Here is a 25,154-nt window from a genome sequence, read left to right as displayed (position 1 = left end):
GGTTGAGCATCTGACTCTTGGTTTAGGATCGGGTCAAGGTCTCACGGGTTCTGACACCGAGCCCCTTATCACATACTCTCCCTCTACCCATGCCCCCATTCTCTCTCCAAGAATTAAAGAGAAAGAAAAAAAGAAAAAGAACAAAGAAAACTTCGTGGGACGCTATTTCTGCCTGACGTTATTCTACACACATAAGAGAACGAATAATGAGCACTATGCTGAGACACTGTTTTAGAAAGAGAGGGGAACTGTGGTATCAGCACAAGGGTAGACAACAACTGACAGTGGCCACTGAGGGGTGGGCCCCATCAGCGGTCACCTTCACGGGAGACCAGGCAGCCTTGTGTATCAGCATGGCCCCTCGGCAACTGGAAGGCAGGGGCTCCCCAGGTTCCACTGACACCCTGGACATTCTATTCAGTTAGTGCTGGTGCAGACCAGTAGCTGGCATTCTGGGTGCTCCCTCGGTCATTCCGGTTGGAGTCGGAGATACGAGCAGTGCCTTTGGCTCCCACCTCTGGCATCTTGAACCTTGGTTGTCTCTCAAGTGCTGTGGGCTGTTGCTCCAATTGTTCCCAACAGTAAGTAAAGGATTCCTGTAACCTCACCCCTCAGTCCTGATTAAACCAACTTGGTGTCACTGGTTTTTAACCCACCGTGGGTCTGGGTTTCTTCTTTTCGGTCCCCAGTTCTACCTCTTCTGTCACGGGTCGCGATGGCAGCCCATCCTGGCCCTCTGTCTGAGGCAGGGGCAGAAAGCAGGCTCCAGGAAGTCAACTGGCAGCTTCGGTCACAGCTGGAAAAAACCAGCCAGGACTTCCTAGACCTCAAGGAAAAATTCCTTGTATCCGAAGCGACGGCCTACTCCCTGGCCAACCAACTGCGGAAATACAGTAAGTCCTGCCAAGTCTTGGTCCCCAAAGCCATAGCTCTGTGTTCTCCTTCTGAGAAATGCAAAGCCTCTCCAGATGCTCTCTCCCCCATTTCCAGTGACAACACAAATTTCATTCTGACCACAGTCCGTGAAAGGTGAAGTGGGAATTTGCCCTCTGTTTGCTGAGGATGGGAAAACCAAAGACAAGTATGTTAGCATCCTCCCCAGGTTAGCAGTGACCTATAGGGTGGCTTAGAGTTTCCATCCCAGTTCTTGACTCCTGGTGCAGACCCAGAGATGACTGGTCTTGTGAGGACCCTGTCTGTCCTGTAGCAGTCCTTCATCTCAGTTGCCGTAGGACTAAGGAACTCCCATCAGGTCTCGGCTCTCGGATGTCCCACCGGCAAAGCACCGAGCTGGCTGCACTGAGGAAATATGCTGATGGGCAAGGCGGCACCGGGGTCGTGGGGAGGAGGGAGGACTACAGCAGGTGACACTACGTGCTTTCAAGGAGAAGGAAGTGGGGTCTGCCATCCCTGAAACGGCGGTATCCATGAGGGATGCCATCCACACAGGGACTCCCCAGGTGAGAGGGAACCCGTGCTTATGCTTTTCCCTTCCAAGCCCACGGAGGCCATGTGAAGCCCGGTGGTAAGGCTGGCAGCATTTGGGGGAACATAAGACAATCTGTGTGACCTCCTCTCTCTACCGCTGAGCTGGAGAACCTTCAGTGACACAGCAAAGTCAGCAGGCCCAGGCCGAGGCCACCAGATGCTTGGCCAAGTGAGAATGACGGTGAGAGGGGGACACCAGCCCCAGACACCGCCCAAGCCACTGGGTGCGCTAGGCCCTCTCCCACAGGCAGGCTGAATTGGGGAGCTCAGCTGCCTGTTCATGAGGAGGGGGCTTCAGAGACAGAAGGAACCCAGAGATCGGGCCACGCGCACAACCCAATGACGGGAAGGAGTCCTGAGGCTGAATTTTTGCCATTTGCTCACACTTTGCCTTCCATACAGAAGGGAATTAAAAACAACTGAGGCGGCAAAAAGAATGAATTGAAACCTGCTCTTTAGGAAAGTGAAGAGATGATGGCCTTTCATGGAAGGACAAGCCAAGTTTTGTCTACAACTTTCCTGATAATCATCACCTAACTGAGGGAAGCCAGTTGTGAAGATGATGAAAACAGTTACCACCCAAGGGCTTGGGGTGGAGGTAACACAGCAGAGGGATGAAGAGCATGGGCTCTGGGTCAGTCCGCCTGGACTCAAATCCCTGCTGCCTAATCTTCCTGTACCTCAGTTTCCCTCTCTGTTAGACTACTACCGTCCTGCGGTCTACTTCTCTCAGTCACAATGAATACTGAGGAAATTCTCATACAGCTCTCATAGCAAAGCCTGGAAGCATGTAAACTCTGTTCATAATTCTACTGCTTCTACTTCCATAAACTTGATTAGGATTTGGTCATGTTCCTTTCACGTCTCTCTAGGTTCCTGTTTCTAGTGTACACTGGTCTATCTGGCTGACGCTTTACCATTGAGACACTTGTGCAATATAGAAATCCCAGCTCAGGGGATGCCCGTTGGTCCTGGCATCCTGGGGGCTTTACTTAAGGTCCCTCCTTAGTGTTCAATGAAGAGGCAGCGAGGCTTGCTAGCGTGGCCAAGATTGCGGCTGGTGTCGGGGGATACGAATTCTGACTCTGCCAAATACCAGTTAATCATGGAGTGGAGCTCCTCTCTATATCTCGGGACTGCTCTTTCCTGGCCTCAAAAACGGGGAGTGATCCAGTGTCTAGCAGTTGGGACACTCCGCAATGAGGCGTGGAGCTCTAAGCACACGGCCTGGTTGCCAGGTTCTATTTGTCCTAGGGTTCAGCCTGCCTCCTCCCTTGAAAGCAGCGGACATAGCAGCATGTCCAGCTTTCCACTGAGGCAGGCATCTCTGTTTCTCAGAGTGTGAAAAGTCGAGCGACCTCATCAAATCCGTGCTGGGGGAGAAGGTGCTGTGTGAGAAAGTCAAGCGGGCAGACACGTTGCCTGAGAAGCTCAGGTAAGGAGGGCCCTGTGTGGGAGGCGGGAGGGATGCTGTGGGCCCCTCTGACTGGTGGCATCAACAAGTCTGGGCCCAGAGAAGGGCAGAAACCGTCATGGCAGGCACATTATACAAACATATCTAAGACAATTTAGACCACAGTGATTGGTAAACGATGGACTCCAGTGGCTCAGAGCCTCATTCTCTCTTTTTTTAAAAAAGGAATTCAGTCTGAGGGGTTTGAAGTGGCGAAGGGGTGGGAGGTTGGGGTACAAGGTGGTGGGTAGAGGGCACGGATTACATGGAGCACTGGGTGTGGTGAAAAAATAATGAATACCGTTAGGCTAAAAAATAAATTAAAAATTAAAAACTTTTTTAAAAAGAATATCAACAGGGCGCCTGGGTGGCTCAGTGGGTTAAGCCGCTGCCTTCGGCTCAGGTCATGATCTCAGGATCCTGGGATCGAGTCCCGCATCGGGCTCTCTGCTCAGCAGGGAGCCTGCTTCCCTCTCTCTCTCTCTCTCTGCCTGCCTCTCCATCTACTTGTGATTTCTCTCTGTCAAATGAATAAATAAAATCTTAAAAAAAAAAAAAAGAATATCAACATCACCAAATTCAAGGGGCAAGGGACCATTTGTGACCTTTGGCACAGTGAGCACATGAACAATCTTACCAGACCAACACTTGCTTTACCTTTCACATGGTCAGCCCTGGCTGATGACAGCCTGCCATCCTCTCTTCCCACAAATGCTGTCTTTTGGACCCTGCCATTCTCCTGGCACACCAGTTAACACCAGCCAAACTGTCCATGCTTCTGGGTCTGGCACTGTGTCCATTGATGGCACGCTGCCCCCTATGGAGTTTTCCAGGGAAATGCATGTGCCCCGAGTGAGCAGCTGAATGGGCATCTCTCTGAAGCATGCTCTGGAGGTCAGGAGGAAAGATACACGGGACGTCCAGGGCATGAACAGGAGCACACTCTGATCCAGAGGAAGGCTGGATTAACCTTCTACTTTCTCTGCCACACACACGTCACCACACAGGCCAGAATCTGGCTTTGAGGGCTCATTGGGAAATTCTGCCAGAAATCTCTATGAAAGCTCTTATCTATTGTTCACACCTTTGCATTTTAGAACATTCTCTGTGTTCTCCCAACTTAGGCTATGTCATCTGCTGATTCAAGACCAGGCGAAAGAACTGACCCGCTTATATAAGAAGTTGCGGGAAGGGGAAGAGGTTTCCCAGTTGCTCTTTCAGCACCTGGAAGCCCTCCTCATCCATGATGGCGCTGATCATTCCCAAGGGCCGGGCTTACGAGGGCAACTGGCTGAGGGACGCAGGCTGGCCAAGTGCCTTGCCCGAAAGCTCAGCCCAGGTGAGACGGCCACAGACCCCTGACTGCACTGTGCTGCTCCGAGTCCCTGGGCTGCCAAGAGACTCCTCGCCTGCCCTCACACTCTTGGCAGTGGCTGTCCTGGGTTCCCCATCGCACGTGCGGCCATGAGAGGACCAGGACTGGGAGGTGGTAGCAGAGAGGAGCAATGCTCGGGAAGCACGTCGCCCTGGTCCACCTGTCTGCTGCCTCCGTGAGGGGACACAGCCTTCTGGGTAGGAGGAAGCATCGGCCAGTGTTAGAGCCCGGAAAGGGGAATGTGACAGTAGGGATCCTTGTTAGCGTGCAAGGATTCCTGCAGAAGTGGGAGCTTCCCAGACTCAGCCTGCTCTGTATTAAGCCTAGGGGAGAGAGTGAGTTTTCCTTTCTCCATAGCTGTCCCCTCCTCTGGCATGTACTTCAAACAAACTTGTTGCCACTGTAGTCACCAGATGGGAAAATTACTGAACACACTTCAGACCTAAAAGAAAAGCCCTGACAGTGTAGAGTTGGATGAGGTACTGGATGCAGTAGGACTTGGAGGTGGGAACCCAGTTGAGACTGGAACGCTTTTCATAGACAGAGTCCCCTTGAAGACACCAAAGCCCACATGGCTATCCATGAAATCCCCGGTGGAGGGATGGGGGACAGGGGGTGGTCCTGTCATGAGGACAAGGAAGAGGCTCCGTGTGACAGCCGTGAACGAACAGAGTCTGTGCGTGCGGTGGGACTGGGGGCACGCTGCACGACACGATTTGCCAAGGTCAAGATTGACCCTGGACGAGCATCCCCTGATATGGACAACAAGAGACAGTAGAAATAGTTGCCCAGGTTCAGTGGTGCTGATCCTCCAAATCAGAGACACCTTTCTGATGGATCAGAAACCCAGGTCACAGCAATTCCTAATGACACTGCCCTCAACTCAGAAGACTCTCTAGTTGTGCAAAGTCACTTCTGTCTCTCAGGCCATTGGAGCCGCAGGGCTTAGAGCAGTGATGTGGGAAATAGCTGAAGGGACAATTCTGGATTTCTTTATAGAAAATTACGACCACGACGGGGACGACGACGACAACGATGACGAAGAAGAAGAAGAAGGAGAAGAAGAAACAACACTGACTATCGTACAGTGTATGTTTCTCTGAAGCAAGGCAGGATCCTGAAACTTCCCTACCCCATACACAGCCCGTTTCTTTGCAGCTTGGAAGATTATTCTGGTTTGATGCTGGATAGATTTCATTCATTCCTTTAATCTCAATGGCTGATTCAGTGAAACCACTGACCTACAGCATTTCAGGTGGAAAAAGCCTAAATACCACAACAGCCCTCTAGGAAGCAGCCAGGGACTTCCCCCACAATCTCAGGGAAAAAGAATCAGTTTGTTGTTTGCACAGACTCAAGACAGGATGCTGTGAGGATGGCCTGGCACGTCAGGGACATTTGTCGAATGACTCAAGAGAGCAATCCCAGTGACAGGGCCCTACCTAAGCTCTGTGGGATGATTTGTCTCACACTTGCCTGTAATTACGCTGCTTGTAGTTCTGCCCTGGGCTACATGGGACATAGGAGTGGGCATCTGTGAAGGGGAATCTTCTAACTGTAACTCCTCTTTGTTTATTTGCAGACAACCAAATGGATCAGGAGGGGCTGAAAGGCCAGGACTCCGTTGCCCCTAGGTAATTCTGAATACTTAGGGGCTAAGAATTCCAAAGTGGCAACCAGGGAAAAGCAGAAAGTGCTCGATAGAGAGAGCTCTCTTACCCATTGGGTCAATGAGAAATGATCCGTTTTCACCACGTTTTCGGTCTTCATTGTGTTACTTGGATTGCTCCCAGTTTCTGAAGTACTTCTCTAGTTGAGGAACCCAAAGTTAGCTGACCCAGCCGAACTAATATGTCAGAGGGTTCACTGTCCTCACTCATTCTCCACTTTGTGCTCTAGACAGACCTGCATGTCTACCTTCTGCCTGCTGGATTTAGCATGCTGACATGTGTGCATAGCATGAAAATATCATAGCCACGAGACAACATCCTCTATCACGCCACAATATTGAGAGAAAGAGGCCTTTGCGGCCCGAGGTTCCGGGGATGGCCTCCTAACCCCTGGAGCAGCCGCCGCTTGGCCACTACGTGCCGAACTCAAAGCCATTTGAAAGAAGGGTTGCAAAAGCCGCCATGCTGGGACTCTGTACGTAGTGAGTCATGGCTGGACGGCACAGAGATCATTCAGTCTCTTTCTTCACAAGTTTGGTGGCTTGTATAACGAGCACTTATTGTCCTTCCTATCTGCTACCCCTGTGACAATCACACCTTGTCGCACAAACACAAGAAGATTTCTTTCTCTCTTTCATGGCTCAACCTCTCTGCTTTCCGGACCACTCCCTTCTGCTTTCTGTCAAAGCCAGACAGGACATAGCATTCAGATCCCTCTGAGGTTAATGTTCAGTTTTCCCCACCCTGCAGGCTCACCACACAGCTGCTAGAGCAGGACACCTCACGGGACACTCCGGATGAACGCTACCAGACATACTCAGTGCTTCCCGATATGTCTGACTCCTACTGGCCTTACAGGAGCTCCGCCATCTTCTCACCGGAGAACCCACAAGTCTGTTCCTCTCTGCAAGTGGCCAGTGAGTACTCCATTGTCAAGGTGATAAAGCTCCAACTGAACACGACTACCACACAGATCACCTATTCTTTTTACCGCGGACCTCTGCTGTGCCCAGAGAGGTCATCCCTGTGGGCAGGCCCCGGAGAGACATACTGCCCTTAGCTGGGCTCTAGAACTGAGTTTTAAGCCCAGACATCAGGTGGGTCTGGGGACGTTGCTCTCTTCCTACTCCCAGGGCATGCCCATGTCTCCCTGGCTTCTCCTTCGGGTCCCGGGGCCCACGTCAGGCACCACACACTCAACTCACCTCAGCAAGAGGACAAGAGAAGGTATCTGTCAGACCTCATTTGGATGAAATTTCTTTTCTCACCTTTAATAACCTGTCCATTTCATCTCTGAGCCAGGTCCTTGAGGAACCCAAGCCTGAAGCAGTCAATTGCCATTCTTGTCCAAGGTTAACTAGTTTTGCTCTTCTCAGCCCCATTCTCTAGCTCCTTTAGGATGCCTTGCCTTCCGAAATGGTTCTCCGAAAACCCACCACAAGCACTTCCACTGATACCTTGTTCGTGTGTTTCCAGAAGCACAGCTGTGCCTTAGCATTCCCTCCAACCCCACATGAACTGGGGCAACATTCTGTGCAGCCCCAAAGACTCACATGAAGTTGAGGGTTTGTAGTTGCCTTCCATCTCTTCAGGCTCAGTGTAAAAGTGCCACTAAGGCTTCCACAACTCGGCCTCTGATGAGAGAGGCTGAATACTGCAGTACTCCTTGTAGGACAGAGGGAGGCTTACTTCCCAGAATCTGTGAGGACAGAGAAGTTAAAGTGTGTACAACGATTTCCGACAGGGGAAACTGTCATGATGATCTCGTACACAATGGCTCAATCTCCGAAATCCAGGCAGTAACCACAAGGGAATACGGGAGGCACCTTCCGATATTACTTTCACTAAATCTGTCCCCACATTATGCGTACCTGACTACCTGGATTGCATCAGACACTGATTTACTAATGGAAAGAGAGGGATCTTATTACTCACTGGTGCTGACTGCATTTCTTTCCAGAATATCAATTGAATCATGAGGAGGAAGAAGGCCAAGACCCACTATGCCCCAGGTAACTCTGAAGAAACTTGGCTCCTTTTAGGGGTGAATTGAAGGACTGTATTTCAAGGAACAAATAGAAACTGACAAAACTATCTCTTTCATCCCTCCTCCAATCACAAACCATCTCCTTGAACCACGACATGTGTCTTCCCTGTGTTACATGTCTCCGTTCATTAATGGACTCCTCCATTTCAGTCACCTGCAGTCACTTGACCTTCATGAATTGACTATTCAGTGGGATTCTCAGCAATGCCCTCTTCTCCTCTTTTACTAAATCCACAGAGAGAGGCAGAGCTGTGTCTCCCTCCTCGGTCTTACCACATTGTGGATACACCGTAGAAAAAGAATACCTAGGAAACATGTCACGTCACGTCACGTCACGGTAGTTAGAGAAAGAGGCACTGAGGACACGAGATCGCTCCAGGCTGAAGATGCCTTTGAAAAGGCATCCTGTGTTCACTAGGTCCCTGAAGGTAACAGCCACAGAATTTATGCAAAAGTGTCGAAGCCACCTTTCAAACGCTCGATGCATACTCTGAGCCACAACTTCTATTCTACCATCCTTCATTTGGTTACTCAGAAGCTTAGATCTGCAGCCTCTACCCTGAGACCCTTCTGTTGTCTGGCTATCTGTACAACCCCCTAGCAGCCATACCCTGCCCCGGAAACAGGAGGGTAGTTTCTGTGGTGAGTAATGGCTGCGTTCCATTCTCACGACTCTACTACTCGGGCTCCCATTAACAGCGGTAGGATGCTGGGGTGTCTCCTTTCCTTGTTTTCACGGTCAGATCTCCCCACCCTCCCAGGCCCAGCAGAAGACTTCCAGAGGTGGAAGAGCAGGACACCCAAGGAGACTCACTGGATGAATGCTATCTGACTTACTCGGCCCTTCCTGACCTGGCTGACCTGCAAGGGACCTCAATGAGGGCTGGCATAAACTCATTCGATGACATGGACAACTCTTCTACTCTGGCAGTACCTACTGAGTCCTCCATGGTCCAGCTGACAAAGCTCCAAATCGACCCCCAGGACGACCCACTAGGTTTGCTATCCCAGCCTCCGCTTATGCTGACAGGTGTCACCGCTGTGTAGGAGCCCGGTAGACATGGGGATCAGAGTCAGGCTCTGGGATACCCTTTTCAGCAAAGACCTCTGCTGAGACGTACATCTGCCCTTTGTTCCTCATCCCAGGCCTTGCTTAGGGCTTCTGACAGAAGTTAGGACATTGCAATCAAGGCAGATGTGACAACTCACACTCCCTTCTGCTGCCTAGGCTGAGGTGTCTGTCTTCATTCCTCATTTCCATTAAATGTCTCTCCTCATCTGCCATGCTCTCCTTTTCATTCCCATACAACGTCCCTTGAATTGTCGTGTCCGTCCAGAGATGCCGTCAGCCTTGCCTAGATCTTGGGATTTGTCCTTTCCCTGGTTTGACTGCTCTCATCCCCACTGTCTGCGTGCTCTGTGTTGGCTGTCATCACGGAGTCAACGTCGCCGTATGAGGCCATCAACACCTCTGCCATCAGCTGGCTTTGATGCTTCCCGGGAGTAAAGCGGAGCCTAGGCTTTGCCTGTCCCCGTGCACGGCTCCTATGTCTGTGGAGCGCAAAGGATTGTACACAAAGATTCCGTTCGGCTTGTGGGTTTGCATATTTGAACTGTCAGTCTGGTCTCTGTCTAAATGACCTTAAACCATCACACCTAGAGTATCTCATGGGGTGAGGCAATGAGAGAAGTTTGCAATAAGGTTTTAGAATCAAGGGAAGCTGTTCCCCAGTCCCTGTGGGAAAACACATGTGTCACTCTGTACGGAGACCCTTTGTCTGTAACCTGACCACAACGGGGAGCTCGGGCCCGAAGGCTGCGGAAAGCGCGCTGTGGCAAATTCCCAAGACACTCCCTGAGGCCTCCTGGAGGACTTCTTCCATGCCTTCCTCTGCCCCGCTAAGGATTATTCTCCCCACGTGGTAGTTGTAGTAGACCCTTGGTTTTAACGTACAAGTGGTGATCTGTGCAAAGTGACTGGCCCTGTCTCTCTGCATTTCTAGGAAGTCCTAATGATCATTTTGAGGAAGAGGAACAAGACCCCCTGGCCCCCAGGTAATTCTAAAGAACTCTGGCTTCATTCAGTGGTGAATTGAAGGACTATTTCAAGGAACAAATAGAAACTGACAAACCTATCTCTTTCATCCCTTCTCCAAACACAAACCCTCTCCTTGAACCATGATGTATGTTTTCCCTGTGTTACACGTCTCCGTTCCTTTAATGGACTCCTCCATTTCAATCACCTGCAGTCACTTGACCTGCATGAATTGACTAGTCAGGGGGATTCTCTGCATTGCCCTCTGCTATTCCTTTACTAAATCCACAGAGAGAGGCAGAGCTGTGTCTCCCTCCTCGGTCTTACCACATTGAGGATACAATGTACAAAAAGATAACCTAGGAAAAATGTCATGCCTCATTCGTCACAGTGGTTAGAGAAAGAGGCACTGAGGACATGAGATAGCTCCAGGCTGAGGATGCCTTTAAAAAGGCATCCTGTGTTCACTAGGTCCCTAAAGGTAACAGCCACAGAATTTATGCAAAAGTGTCGAAACCACCTTTAAAATGGTCGATGCATACTCTGAGCCTCGACTTCTTCCACCATGGTTCAGAGTTTGATGCTCAGAAGCTTAGATCTGTTGCCTCTACCCTGAGATCCTTCTGTTCTCTGGCTATCTGTACTTCCCCCTAGCAGCCATACTCTGTCCCTGAAACAGCAGGGTAGTGTCTGCGGTGAGTAGTGGCTGTGCTTCTTTCTTATGACTCTACTTCTCGGCCTCCCATTTGAAAGAGTAGTTTTATGGGGTGTCTCCTTTTCTTGTTTTCATGTTCTGATCTCCCCACCCTCCCAGGCCCAGTCTGTGTCTGCCAGAGGTGGAAGAGCAGGATCCCCCATGGGACTCCCTGGATCAATGCTATTTGACTCACTCAGCCTTTCGTGACCTGGCTGACCTGCATGGGACCTCTACGAGGGCTGACAGAAACTCCTTCGATGATATGGACAGTTCTTCTGCTCTGGATGTAGCTAGTGAGTCCTCCGTTGTCAAGCTGAGAAAGCTCCAACTCGACTCCCTCGCTGACCCCTTATGTTTGCTATTCCAACCTCTGCTTACGCTGAGATGTGTCATTGCTGTGTAGGAGTTGGGTAGATATAGGGATCGCAGTCAGGCTCTAGGCCAATCTTTACAGCACAGATATCACGTGAGGCATGGACCCGCCCTTCATTCCTCATCCCAGGCTCTGCTTATGTCTTCTGATATACGTTAGGACATTGGAGTCAAGGTAGATGTCACAACCCACACTCATTTGTGATGCAACGCCGCAGGTGTCTTTGCTCCTGATTTCCATTAAATGTCTGTCCTCATCTCCAGAGCTCTCGTTTTTATACCCATACAATGGACCTTGTTTTTTTGTCCCTTTTCAAAGATGCTGTCAGCTTTACCTGCATCTTTGGCTTTGTCGTTTCCCTGATTTGACTGCTCTGATTCAGTGAGTCATCACAGCCGTATCAGGACATCCACACCTCTGACATCAGCTTGCTTGAATGGTTCCCTGAGCAAGGCTGAGCCCGGCCATTCCCCCTCCCCATGCATGGCTCCCGCGTCTCTGTACTCGAAGGAATTGTACACACAAGATTCCTCTTGATTTGAGGGTTTGCAGATTCAATCCATCAGTCTGGTCTCTGTGTCTAAATGCCTTTCAACCATCACACCTAGAGCATCTCATGAGATAAGGTAAGGTGAGAAGGACGCTGTACGTTTTTAAAACTCAGACATGCTCTTCCCCAGAATCCATGGTAAAACACACGTTTCACTCTACACAGACTCTTTCCATGTGGCCCCACCACATCAGGGAGCTCGTGCCCGAGGCCTAAGGAAAGCTAACCGTGACACATTCCCAAGACACTCCCGGAGGCCTCCTGGCAGGTTTCTCTCACACTACCCTCTGCCCCATTAAGGAAAATTATGCCCGAGTGTTAGCTGCAGCGGATATTTCATTTTAACGTACCGATGCCATTCCGTTTAATGTGACTGGTCCTGTCTCTCTTTAGTTGTAGAAAATCACAATGATCTTTTGGAGGTAGAAGAACAAGACCCGATATACCCCAGGTAACTCTGAAGATTCGTGGGCTTTAATTCAATGGTGACATCTGGTGATCTAGGCAAATCTAGAAATTGCTAAATATGCCTCTCTCACCCATTCTCACATGCACAAAATGGGCCATTAGCAATGGTTTCTGCTTTTCTGGGGCACTACTATAAGCCCCTTTCTCAATCCCTCCCAAGCCTGGAATCTGCAGTCCCCTGATGCAAGTATACTAAGCACACAGGACTTCTTGCCTTCTCACAGTCACGCTTTGATCCAAATCAGGCCAAAGATGCCATCTACCTCTGCTGCTTTTGCATTATGACGTGGGTAGGAATTCACGGCAAGACAACTGTTTAGAAAAAAACATAAAATTCGTGGGACACACAAGCATTCTAGGAATCTCCAATGCTGCCATAGCCTGGGGTGGTCTTGCTCCTTTCTGCAAATTTCAACAAGACATAGGCCAAAGTGCTGGTGCTGCTTTTCTTGTTTTCTGAGTGTGCTGTTTGTTGGGACAGTGGTGCACTGGGGAGGTTCAGACTCTCTTCCTTTAAACTCCCATTTTGGCCATGCTCTGACCACCTCTTGCTCTGGTTCCCTCTCTCCTTCCCTGATCTATCCCTGCTTCATCCACACCCTTCCCCAGAGGGAGGCAGAATGGCTCATCTCCCCTGATGGGGACTTCCCATTTGTTCTCTGTGACCCCACCCTCCTCCTCGCTGCCCTAACCCACTGGGACTCCATGTTGACTCAGCCTTCCTGTTGCATCTCCAGTCCTCCCTGTAACTCGAGGCTCTGCATGGAGCTGCCCGTGGTAGAAGAGAATGACGTGCCACAGGACTCCCTGGATGAATGTCATTTGACTTCTTCAATTGGCCATCACCTGCCAGAAACCTGGAGGCCTTGTACAAGGGCCTCATCCACACGTGACAAGGAGGAAACCTTCGAGGGTCTGGATGTAGATGGTAAGTAACCCCATTGTGAGGGGCACAAACTTCCTGGGAAGGGAGGGTCCCAGGAAGCCTGTCTTCTCTGTATACAACAACATAAATAGGCTGAGAGATGCAGCCCTGCCAACAGGCCCTGTAGACCCATACTGGTTTGAATATGCTCTTGGATTTTATTTTCAAAACACTGGGACACCCGGGGGTTAAGCCTCCAGCTCTTGATCTGCGCTCAGGTCCTCCTCTCAGGGTTCTGAGTTCAAGCCCCACGTTCTGATCCACACTGGATGTGGAGCCTACTTCAAAAGAAAAGGCATCATGTGGGTCAGACAAGTTTCCTTTCCTTCTGTCCCACACTATCCTGTGTCACCTGCCCCCTCATGAGCAGCAGGCTGTTGGGACCAAGTAAGGTCAGAGAGGAGAAATGGAGAGAAAGGGACAAAAACTCAGCCACCGCTATCTCACCTGGAGGCATCTTGATAATAGGCCTCTTATTTCCAAGAAGAGTCTTTTCCGACCCAAGAAATTCTATGGCCACTTGTACGTCTTGTGTATCTTCTTGCAAGCTCTCTGCTCTCCACCCTGCTATGCGGTTGCTCCCTATGGGCAGCATCTGTGCTCTTTCTGCTGAGCTCAAAGTTCATCTTCCCCGGGTGTTGGCCTTCCTCTGGGGCATTTACATGGAAGATCCTGAGCACCCAATCCTGTCTGTCCCCTGTTCCATGGATTCAGTGAAGCCAAAGCTCTAGTCCCGCTTTTCCTCCCCTGTGGTTGGTGGGCTTTTCACCCTGTGTGCAGCATCAGTAATATTTTCCCAGCTTGGATACGGTTTCTGTCACGTGTCAACTCTCGGTGGCATAATGCCCTCTAAATGAGCAGCAGCCTGTGCACCTTACGTGGCTATAGGCATCATTCAGGGGCAAAGCAAAGAGTTGTTTCCCTCTCCAGGATCTTCAGAAACGTGGAGCCTGCTGAGTGTGACCCCCTTCCGGCCACGCTCACACAGGTGCGCAGGCCAAAATCCACTTCCCGTCTCTTCCCGCTCAGGCTATTTTCTGGACTTCCCTTCTGGGAGAAAAATTGGCCCCGTTAGGAGACTTTCTTTGCTGAACAAAACACATGCTAGGGCCAGCAAGGAGTCCATGATGTTCCTTATTGGATCAATCTGGTACAGTGAAACTGCCTAAGAAATGTTTTGTCCCTCAACCTTACGTGGACAGTAACAGCCTTTCCACCCTAGGACTACCTTCTCCCGAGTTTCCCCATCCTCCCCGAGGGCCAAAGAGACCAGGCATCCTCAGCATTACAGCAATTTGGGAGGCACAAATGAAACACACGGTTATTTAGCATTCTCCAAGGGGCAATAGAATCCAGATGAGTGGACGGATGGAAGGGCAGACAGAAATTGCAGATGAGAAGCTTCAAAAGGCTTCAGAGCTGGGAAAAGGCCCCATAACTTGGCCCGTGCTACCTTTCCGCAACTCCCTCTTCTAGGGGTACCTGAAGCCTCGAGGCTGAACTTCTTCCCTCGTTCTTTGTTTCCACTACACATGGACAACTCCTTCTCCCAAGCCCTGAGAACTCTCCAGGAACTTCTCTCTAGGCTCTCAGACCAAGGTTACTATGAACAGAATGATAGGCAGGAGCTACTGGGCCCATCTGAAGGCCCTGCGGAGTCAGGGGGTGATTTTCACCTCAGAGACTCTGCAGCCTGGTCACCTGCCAACACAGCATCCACAGGCTCAGAGACAATGGGGACATCTCCTTCATAGCCATGATGCCTGCCTCTGGACCTGCTCCCAGGGTGGTCTCACAGAGGGGCGGGGTTGTTCTGAGAGCACTCAGCTAAGGAGCCCTGGGATGGATCCCATTGAAATCTCTTCTCGCTTCAGCTCCGATGCAGTCTCCCTGTCACCAAGGGCCATCCAGTGGAAACTTGACTTTCCCAAGAGAACAGGTGCAAAGTTCCGGGGCACAGACACAGCCAAGCACCCCGGTGGCTGATTCCCTGCAACTTCAGCTGGACCAGCATTTGGACCGTGGTGACAACAGAGCCAGGCTCAGCCTCTCCTCTGCCATCGGGAGCCTGGGCACCAACATGGGTTCTGGGGACCAACCGCCACTGCTCCGAGGTGAGAGGGAAGGTGACTAGGAAGCTCTAGGCCCTGTGTTGGTCATCACAGACTTGTGGCTACAGGTAGCAATGGGATGAGGGTGAGCCCCCAAGATGCTGCAATACAGCAAGGTGAGCAAGAGCCTGGTGTTCAGTATCAGCTCTGAACCAGGTGCTGGCCTTGCCACTTCCTGGCTGTGTAACTGGCCAACTTCCGCCTCTTCTCATGCATTTTCCCTTGAGTCCGCTTACTGAAAACCACAAAAAATGGGGTCTCTGTCTCATTGTTCTTGGGAACATGAAATACAATTCATAGGGGCCCTGATGCAACAAAATTGCATGACAATATGTATGAATTTGTCACATCGAATCCTCAGATGCCTGTGGGGTTTCAACTCTTGGAAATAGTGTCAGGGCATTGTTTCATGTGGGGAAGAGCAGTTTTAGGCATATCTACTATCGCCGGACACCATCCTGCCTGCCTTTCTCAAAAAGGCTCATGCGCCCATTTTTCTCTCCTTCAGCATCGTCAAGCCCATCTGCCCTGTTCGGTGCTCACAGACACTGTAGAAATACTGGCCTCGCAACACTGCGTACTACTGATTTTTGTTTTTTCCTTTTCTAAGCTGAGAAGGGTCCGCTTTACCCCATGAAGTATACATGTCACTCTCTCTTCAGGTCCTCCATCTAGTCCATCTGCTCCCGTCATCTCCGGGGCCTCATGCCCAGCCTCCGGCTCATCAGGATCCACCTCTGCTCAGATGTCCTGAAGACTGAGCGTTTCCACCCTCCTCTGCATCCTGTCTTCCTTCCCCGCCAGCACTCAGAGTCCCTTCCTGGAGCTTGGGTGCCTTGGGGCTCCTCGGTCAGGAGCTGTCCTCCCTGAGAATTGAGGAGATGCCGTTCCCAGGGGGAGGCCACATCAGTAGCAGCACTGTGGCACCAGGGAGGGCCCTGGAGAAAGAGCTCAGTGAGTGCTCGGGGAAGCCCAGCCCGGACCAGGGCCTTAGAACTCACCCTCCTTACTGTCTTCTCCCTGCGGCCTGTCACTTCTCCTTGGCACCCACCGTCCTGCCCCGACCCGCTGGCCCCCTCCCTCTCTCTGTGACTCGCCTCCCATGGAGGCCTGAGCAAGAAACAAAGCTCCATGCCAGCTCCTTGGTCCGCTCTGCTTATTATAACAAAAATGCCTCAGACAGGCTGACTTCTTAACAACAGAAATCGGTATCTCACCGTTCCGGAGGCGCGCCAGAACCACAATCAAACAGGGACACATTCGGGGCCTGGTGACACTGCCTTCCTGGCTCAGAGGTGGCTGCCTTCTGGCTCTGTCCTCACAGTGCAGAGAGGCGACGGAACCCTGTGAGGTCTCTTTTATAGGGCGCGAATCCCTTCTAGGGGAGGAGCTGCCTCCCAAAGGCTCACCCCATCATACCACCACACTGGGAGATTAGGTTTCATCCAATCAGCTGGGGGTGAATACAAAATTACATGCTGGGGCAGATGCTTTTACTCTGACTTGTTCCCACTGACTCCCCCATGGAACATGTCCATGGTCACCTGTTTCTCACCACTGCTTTTCTCGTTCTTTTGGATTCTGTGTCTTTTCTTTTACTCGATGCAGCTGAGCAGAGTGGGGGTAGAATGTTATGGTCCCTGTCCGCAAATCCCTCATTAATCACTGACTCCCTTATACATACATATATACATACAGACACAGACATTTGTATCTTAGGTCACATACATGTTGTCTATTCGGTGTATATTATACGTAGTGCACAGATATGAAACGTTGGCCATGTTGATGCATGTTGTATGCATTCCCCAGTGTGCTCTTCCCTGGTTGACCCCGAATGGCTTCCCTGCAACCTAGACTTTGCTGCGCTCTCTAGTCTCATCTCGACAAGAGTACAGCCTCTTTCCAGCACGATTTCCTTGTGTGTGGAAACTTCTCTTTCCCAGAACTGTTTCTTTTTACTGATCATTTCTCGTGCTTTCACTTTTGTCCATTGGGAACCTGTTGGCCTCCTGGCCCAGTGAGCCTTACTTGAGTATGAGAGAGAGAGCCAAAACCGGAAGTAATCAAACTGTGTCCATGGGCCTGTGATCTGTCAGACGGCTTTTCTCATTCTTGCCACTGTCCTTCTTTGGCATCAATGTAGGTGGAGGCTCAGAAAGATCATGAATCACAGCGGATCCTGTCGATGTGCTTTTCCTTGCAGAACTGGCTTTGGATGCTTCCATGTGCATGAAGAACCCTCCCAAGCCGGAGCGTGATGCTGGTGAGGACTCGAGGGACAGACAGCATGGCTGTCAAATCCATGGCCACATGAAAGCCCTCCGTGTCATGAAACAGAAGATTCCCAAGAGAATACTGCAGTTTGGCCAGTGGAGACTGGCATGCAGATTCCCTGGTCTTCAAGCTTAGGGCCCAGAGGTAATCATGCCTTTGGCCCTTGGGGCATGGACTCCTACTGTTCTCCTGCTGATTAGAGCTCCACCCCCCCAACACCCCCGACCAAACACACACTGTCTCTTCTCTTGCTCTCCCTCCTTCGGCCATTCCCACAGCTGGTGCTTCCCCGGTTTCGCGTGGGGGCTGCCACCCTGCCGGCCCTTGGTCTCCATCCCCGGGATGCAGCTCAACTCTGCTGTGTTCCTGCCAGGGCGGTCCTGGGATTCCCTCTCCCCTCTCTCCACGCCCATGGGGAAGCAGGCCCCACGGCCCTCCTCAGCAGAGCAGCATTATTACACCCATCAAACACTTAGAGCTCTGCCAGAAACCACACGCTTTCTTGGCTTCCTTGCCCTCCTTCCCTGCTTCTCCAATTCCAAGCCTCCTCCTCCCTGGACCGAGGTCTCAATGAGTCACTTGCACAAGCACTCTCCTCTCGGGACGTTCAGGAAATCTGAGCTAGGACGACCCAGAACCCTCACCTGGGACCCAGCTGGTGTCAAGCTTCTCCTCAGCCCCTATAATACACGATACAATGAGGAAGGAATATTGCCTGGAAACCCAGTGTCTAAAACATGATCCCTTCCCTGATCGAGGTTGAAGAATTTCAGGTTTCTTGCTTCCTGTGGCAATCAAAACCATGGTTCACAAAGTCACTACGAGGACTTCCCAGCTCCCTGACAGGTCCATGACAGATTGAAAGAAAATAATCCTATGGTGTCATTATACAACATCTCAGGAAACAATCTCAGGACTCCTTCTCCTATCTATCCATTTGCAGGCCCATCAGAACACCCCTGGAATCCATGAGAGGCTCTACGCTTATGGAAAGTTGGGGAAAGAAGGGATGAGAATCTAGAAAGCAAACATGAATCCTTCTCCATGTGCGCTTTACACTTTGCTGAAGCTTATACTTACTCAGACTATTCCTACAAATGCCCCAAGGTCTATCCTGTGTGAGATAACATTCAGAGACCCTTGTTGTCCCTGAGGGAAAATGACGTGTCCCTGATAACACCCAGGCTGTCCTTTGTGAATTCCCCTTGGGGTTTCTCCTCCCCGGGCTCATCCCTCAGCACCTTTGGGCTTGTTCCTGGGAGGCCAAAAGTGACCAACAGTATCTACTGCCTGCCCACATCTGCAGATCAGGGGCTGTCCTCTCCCTCCCCACCACAGGTTTGCACAGGGCCTGAGCCTGGCTTTCAGCCCAGGCTTTTCAGTCACAGGTCACATGGCTTTCGGGGGTCCTTAGCCCCTGGGGCCACAGCTCCTCCTCTGCACAGGGCAGAAAAGAAGTTGGAGATACTCACAGGCCCCTGTGGGCTCTCCCAGTCTAGGACTCATTCCAAAGCCTGGCCTTCTTTTCAGAAGACTGGGACAAGGGTGAAAAGGGGATGTGTTTGCCTGCCACGGGTCCCCTGCTTCCTGCAGCAGCCTGTCTCGGAACGCGAGTGGTGCGTGCTAGCTGCCCACCTCCCCAGGAGTCTTCCGCAAGCCATCACTTGGCTTCTGATGCAGGGGCTCAAGGGGGAAGTGGCTGCAGAGGAGGAGGCAGTTGGGATCTGGCAAAAGCTCACAGCAGCTTTGAGCTGGGACATCACTAGCCCCCTGCTGGGGGAGCCCAGGGGCCCCTGCATCCTCCAACACAGGCTGCCTATCAGTTTTGTGAAGGTATGACTTCTGACTTGGGGCTCTCAACTCCCCCTCTGCCTGGGTGCGGCTCCGCCTGCAGCTGCTCCTCTGGAGAGGCCTTCAGCTTGCTCCTGGCCTCTGTCACCTGGCCGCCACCCCTCCAGGCTCAGCCACCAGTAGCATCTGACCAAGACTCACATTTGATTTCTCTCACTCTTCCTCTCTCAGATGACAAAGACTGCAGAAACTAAGAAAAAGAGGCCTGTGTGAATGAAAACCCCATCCTGAAACTTCATCCTGAAACCCTTCATTTTCCACTGGATGAAAGGAAATCTAAAGCAGCACATCAAGTTAAAGCCCAAAGAGAGCACGGGAGAGACACTTTGCTGAGAATCCACATCACAATCCCAAGCCATTCTCGATGATTTTTACTGCAAGAGCCCCATTGGAGGAGAGAGTTTCTTGCGCTTCAGCTCCAGTTGTGATAAACCCCTCAGGAGACCAATGCCTGCCTAGATCACACCCCTGTTTCCAGAGACCTTCAGTCTTGCTGCTCTCAATTCCATCCTGCAGAGAACCAGAGTCAGCAGCACCAAGGGAAGAGGCCACATGTCACACTGGACATTCTGGGCCACCAACTGGGCTATGCCAGAAGCACACAGCATTGACTACACCGTGTTCTTCCTGGAGACGTTCAGCCTGAATTTGAGCACGAGGCAGTTATCAGACACCTTCAGGATGCAGACCATTGAACCAGATGACCGGTCTGTCTTTCTTCACAAATCCCTGTCACCACAAATAAGAGACAGCAACATGGAGGAGAGATAGGTTGGGTTCCAAAGGATGACAAGAATGTGTTGCTGTATTTTCTTACTCCTTCGGAACCCAAAATATCTCCTCACCGTTAGGTGGCTGTCTCCGGTGGTGGTGACATTTCCTTGTTTGTAGGGGACAGGCCACATGTCTAGCTTAATGGCCTACATTCTGAAGTTGTCTGATCAGTTCCTCCTGATTAAATTCAGCCTGTGCCTTGGGCCAGGACACTCCACGGTTAATGCTGCATGTGTCCCAGCTAGCCTACCCAGAGACCAAGAGGGTCCAGTGTGCCCATCACCACTCTTGTGAGAGCAGCTTTGGTTCCATTGCTATAGAGTACCTATCAGATTGATCTGTTCACAGCAAGACACATGCTTTGCTTTCTGAAATTGGGAATCTGGTACGTGGTGGACCCTGAGGATGGGTGACGAGCCTCTCCTCTTAACCACTTTCTCTAACATGTTGCCATCTTTTACTGCTCCCTGTCGTATCTCCTAACCCTATCTGTGTTTGTACATTGGAAGAATTCTGACGTCTGGATATCTATACAGTGTGTATTGGATGGCACTGCACTGTGGAAAAGAATATTCGGTCCCCCTTCAATATCATTAAAGTTTTTGGTTCGGACAACGACTATGAACTTGTGGGTTATTGACATTGGATGCTCTAAGCTCACCCTATCATGGTGATTTGGAGGATTGGGACATACGCTCATGGAAATGTGCATGGTTCTCATCGTCACAGTTATACTGAGTCTCCATCACTTTTAGGCTCTACGTACCCTACCGGGAGGACATATTTCTGTGTTTGTCTCTCTGTGGTATTTCTTTTCTTTTCTGCATGTGCACCTCTGCACCTATAGGCCTGTCTGCTATTTAGGAAGGTCATATATGTAGGGCTGAGCATTACACCGAAAGTCCATGGACATGTTTGGTTCCCTATGAGCTTGCCAAACTGCTCCCCTTCAGTTACTAAGTGCGAAGGGATCTCTCAACCTCAAACTTTTGACATTCTTGTATTTTCCCTTTCCTTCTGTATCAACCTGCCTGGTATACTATTGTTTCCACCCAGTGAAACAGATGTTATTTACATCTTATTTTTCCCACCTACTCCACTCCCAGAGTTTTGTCGTACAACTGCCAGTAAGTCTATTCAACAGTGACCAGCTGTTTGAAAGTCAAAGTTTCCTCTGTCATCTCTCATCCGGGTAAGTTCACCTTCAAAGGACTCCTAGTGAGGGAATGAGGACTCCATGAGGGCTGCATATTCAATACTCTTTCTCTACTGCCTGCATACGAGGACCTCCTCGCTGAATAGATAGTACTTGCACCACCAGTTTTACGGAGAGTTGAAAGTAAGAGTGCCATACCAGGAAAATACAAAACAAACCACAGTGAGATACCACCTCACATCAGTCAGAATGCCTACAGTTAACAACTCAGGAAACAACAGATTGTGGCAAGAGTACAGCGAAAGGGGAACCCTCTGACACTCTCGGTGCCCATGCAAACTGGAGCAGCCACTCTAGAAAACAGTACGGAGTTTCCTCAAGAACTTAACATCCCTGACTCCTAGATGACCCCTCTATGTGTACGTTTCTTTCCTTGCTGTTCTGATTATGTCATAGGGACCATGTTTCACTGGCATCGAGTCCCGCATCAGACTTCCTGCTCAGTGGGGAGCTTGCTTCCCCTTCTTCGACTCCTCCCCATTTATACTCTCTATCTCAAAGAAGCAGGTAAAATCTTAAACAAACAAACAAACAAAAAACAAGCAACAGAAAGAACCAATGAGATATCCACTCACCCCCATCAGAATGGCTAAAACCCAAAACATAAGAAACAACAAGTGTGGGCAAGGCTGCGGAGAAAAGGGAACCCCCTTGCCCTAGTGCTGGGCACACAAACCGGGGGAGCCATTGTGGATGACGGTATGGAGGTTCCTCAAGAACGTAAAAACAGAACCCCCCTACGATCCAACAGTCCTACTACGGGATATTTACTCTCAGAAATACATAAGCACTAGTAAGCATGAATACATGCATAACCAAATTCCAGAAAGAGCCCAGATGTCCATCCACAGATGACCGGTGAAGACAATGCGGTATATTTATACCATGGAATATTACTCAGCCATAGAAAAGAATAAAATCTTGCCATTTGAAATGAGACAGGGGCATCTAGAGTATATTGTACTAAGTCAATTAAGTCTGTCCGAGATAGCTCAATATCGTAGGATTCCACTCGTATGTGGAACGTAAGAAACAAAATATATAAGCAGAGCAAAAGAAAAGGGCGCCAGACAGACCAAGAAACAGACTCTTAACTAGAGAGAACAAACTGGTGGTAGCCAGAGGGGAGGGGGACCAGGGAATCGGGGAATGCAGAGGGCGTCAAGAAGTGCACTTGTGTGAATGAGCACTGAGCAATGTATGGAAATGTTCAATCACCACATTCTACTCTTGAAACTTATGTTAACACTGTAAGATAATTATACTGAAATTCAAGTTTCAGAAAGGTAAAAACAAGTTTCAGAAGATGGAGCACTGCTTGATAGATTCCTTTGACTTGACCTCATGCCATTCACCTGGTGGCCTGTTTCTAATCAAACATGGAAACTGCGCAAAGATTAAATGGGGTCAGATGGGCCAGGTCTCCTTCCATTGCAGAGTCCTCCTCCTTTTCTCCTCTGGCGGAGAGACTCAATTGAAAAGATACTCGTTCTGCTATTCCCACTTTGCTGTTTTAGAGGAACTTTATACAACTCAGTGTTCCCTACTCATATACTCATCACTGTATCAGAACAGCCTCGGAGAGTTAGTACAAATGGAACCTCGTCATTTTGGTTTCTAGCAATTCTGATTCAGTGGGCTGACATGGGGTCTGGAATCTTCTTATTAAAGTCCGGTGTTTAGTCAGTTTGGAAACTCCCTGAGATCATGGATGTCCCTTAGAGTTCTTGAGACACATGATTTCCTACATATTAGCACTTCTAGTCTTCACAGTCCACTTGTTCATGGGAGCTTTCCTTTTTCCTGGTTCGCAGATGAAGAAACAAAGGCACACGGAGGACCCAGTTCCCCTGTGACTGGCCCCGGAACCCCTTGCTATGGGGCTGGAGGCAGGTCTCAGGGAGAGTCCTCTTCTATGCCAAACCCCACGCCACCATTTGTCAATTCGTGCCTATACCGTTCTGCAAAGGTGCTTCCTTTACCTAGACCTCATTCCTGCCCGAAACCTCCGGGAAAAATTCCATCACAATGGGCTAAGAGCATCATGTGGTCAACAATGGCTACTGACGTGAGACACTGTGCTTGAAAATTATACTTTGGGGCACCTGGGTGGCTCAGGCAGTTGGGTATCTGACGTGGCCCCGGGTCATGAGCATAGGGTCCTGGGATCGAGTCACATATCGGGCTCCCCGCTCAGGGGGAAGCCTGCTTCTCCCTCTGCCTGCATCTCTCCCTGCCTGTGATTGCTTGCTCTCTCTCTTTATCTCCAAAAATAAATAATAAAATCTTTAACAAAAAAAAATTTTACTTTTACTTCTCCAACTACTATCGATATATAGTGCTAAGTAGGTTTTAATGTTAACATATTATTAAGTAGATGTTCATTCATTCCAGTTACTTTTAGTAAAAGTCTTTGGTTATCCTGGTCAAGTGTACCAGTGACTTTATTTTAAAAAATCAAAAGCTTCTGCACAGCAACGGAAACAGTCAAAAAAACAAAGAGGCAACCCACAGAATGGGAGATGATATTTGCAAATGACAGTACAGACAAAAGGTTGATATCCAGGATCTATAATGAACTCCTCAAACTCAACACACACGAAACAGGCAAACATATCAAAAAATGGGCAGAAGATATGAACAGACACTTCTCCAATCAAGACATACAAATGGCTATCAGACACATGAAAAAATGTTCATCATCACTAGCCCTCGGGGAGATGCAAATTAAAACCACATTGAGATATCACCTTACACCATTTAGAATGGCCAAAATTAACAAAACAGGAAACAACATGTGTTGGAGGGGATGTGGAGAAAGGGGAACCCTCTTCCACTGCTGGTGGGAATGCAAGTTGGTGCAGCCTCTTTGGAGAACAGTGTGGAGATTCCTCAAGAAATTAAAAATAGAACTTCCCTATGACCCTGCCATTGCACTCCTGGGTATTTACCCCAAAGATACAGATGTCGTGAAAAGAAGGGCCATCTGTACCCCAATGTTTATAGCAGCAATGGCCACGGTCGCCAAACTATGGAAAGAACCAAGATGCCCTCCGGCGGACGAACGTATAAGGCAGATGTGGTCCATATAAACTATGGAGTATTATGCCGCCGTCAGAAAGGATGAATACCCAACTTTTGTAGCAACATGGACAGGACAGGAAGAGATTATGCTGAGTGAAATAAGTCAAGCAGAGAGAGTCAATTATCATATGGTTTCACTTATTTGTGGAGCATAACAAATATCATGGAGGACAAGGGGTGTTAGAGAGGAGAAGGGAGTTGGGGTAAATTGGAAGGAGAGGTGAATCATGAGAGACTATGGACTCTGAAAAACAATCTGAGGGGTTTGAAGTGGCGGGGGCATGGGGGTACCAGGTGGTGGGTATTATAGAAGGCACAGATTGCATGGAGCACTGGGTGTGGTGCAAAAATAATGAATACTGTTTTTCTGAAAATAAATAAATAATTTTTTTAAAAAATCAAACAAACACCCAGGGTTCCTGGTGGCTCAATAGGTGCAGCAAGCGTTGTCTGTCTACAGAGTTGTGGGTTTGCGCCCCATCTTGGATGTAGAGATGACTTAGAAATAATCCAAAAAAAAAGTTTAAACATTGTATATGTGTATGGGGAAATTTTTTACTCAATACTCTCTCTTGTTCATATATATATACATTGTGATTACTTACACCATAACGTAGTGCATTAATGACCATACCTTCATGATGAGCTTTGACATGGAGTAGATTTCTCCAGTTTAAGGCTTCATGGCCATCTTGCTAGTCTCAGTACCTCAATGTGCATATACATTTTTAGAATTAGCTTGCACATTTGCTCCCAATGT

The 25,154-nt window shown here is 49.6% G+C and overlaps 2 protein-coding genes and 1 long non-coding RNA gene across 7 annotated transcripts in view; 2 read left to right on the top strand and 1 right to left on the bottom strand.

Annotated features, from left to right (window-relative positions):
- LOC116567601 overlaps nucleotides 1–10,034 on the bottom strand; it is a 42,800-nt gene extending 32,766 nt beyond the window's left edge. The window contains exon 1 of the long non-coding RNA XR_004276274.1: nucleotides 9,243–10,034. This is a non-coding gene — a long non-coding RNA (uncharacterized LOC116567601). The remainder of the gene's footprint in view (nucleotides 1–9,242) is intronic.
- Nucleotides 438–12,987, top strand: LOC116567594 (neuroblastoma breakpoint family member 6-like). 4 transcript variants are annotated; one of them, XM_032302737.1, is made up of 12 exons: nucleotides 438–581; nucleotides 690–893; nucleotides 2,827–2,923; nucleotides 4,066–4,280; nucleotides 5,316–5,405; nucleotides 5,899–5,950; nucleotides 6,737–6,903; nucleotides 7,947–7,998; nucleotides 8,795–9,030; nucleotides 10,883–11,058; nucleotides 12,082–12,139; nucleotides 12,958–12,987. In XM_032302737.1, exons 2-10 carry the CDS (start codon nucleotides 716–718, stop codon nucleotides 10,951–10,953), a joined length of 1,158 nt encoding a protein of 385 aa, XP_032158628.1. In that variant the 5' UTR covers nucleotides 438–581; nucleotides 690–715; the 3' UTR covers nucleotides 10,954–11,058; nucleotides 12,082–12,139; nucleotides 12,958–12,987. The 4 variants fall into 4 exon arrangements, with proteins under 4 accessions (XP_032158628.1, XP_032158629.1, XP_032158630.1 ...); XM_032302738.1 differs by lacking the exon at nucleotides 12,958–12,987 and adding an exon at nucleotides 12,894–12,908; XM_032302740.1 differs by lacking the exons at nucleotides 438–581; nucleotides 690–893 and adding an exon at nucleotides 1,085–1,350 and having other exon boundaries at nucleotides 2,891–2,923.
- A 31-nt stretch (nucleotides 12,988–13,018) lies between these two features.
- Nucleotides 13,019–19,544, top strand: LOC116567598 (neuroblastoma breakpoint family member 6-like). Of its 2 annotated transcripts, none has more exons than XM_032302745.1 (4): nucleotides 13,019–13,084; nucleotides 14,956–15,195; nucleotides 17,399–17,613; nucleotides 19,492–19,544. In XM_032302745.1, the coding sequence occupies exons 2-3, from the start codon at nucleotides 14,961–14,963 to the stop codon at nucleotides 17,602–17,604; spliced, it is 441 nt and encodes a 146-aa protein (XP_032158636.1). In that variant the 5' UTR covers nucleotides 13,019–13,084; nucleotides 14,956–14,960; the 3' UTR covers nucleotides 17,605–17,613; nucleotides 19,492–19,544. The 2 variants fall into 2 exon arrangements, with proteins under 2 accessions (XP_032158636.1, XP_032158637.1); XM_032302746.1 differs by lacking the exon at nucleotides 19,492–19,544 and adding an exon at nucleotides 18,413–18,560.
- Nucleotides 19,545–25,154: the final 5,610 nt, after the last annotated feature.

Source organism: Mustela erminea, chromosome 10 (genome assembly GCF_009829155.1).
Source record: "Mustela erminea isolate mMusErm1 chromosome 10, mMusErm1.Pri, whole genome shotgun sequence".
NCBI lineage: Eukaryota > Metazoa > Chordata > Mammalia > Carnivora > Mustelidae > Mustela > Mustela erminea.
This window is presented reverse-complemented; position numbering and strand designations above follow the sequence as displayed.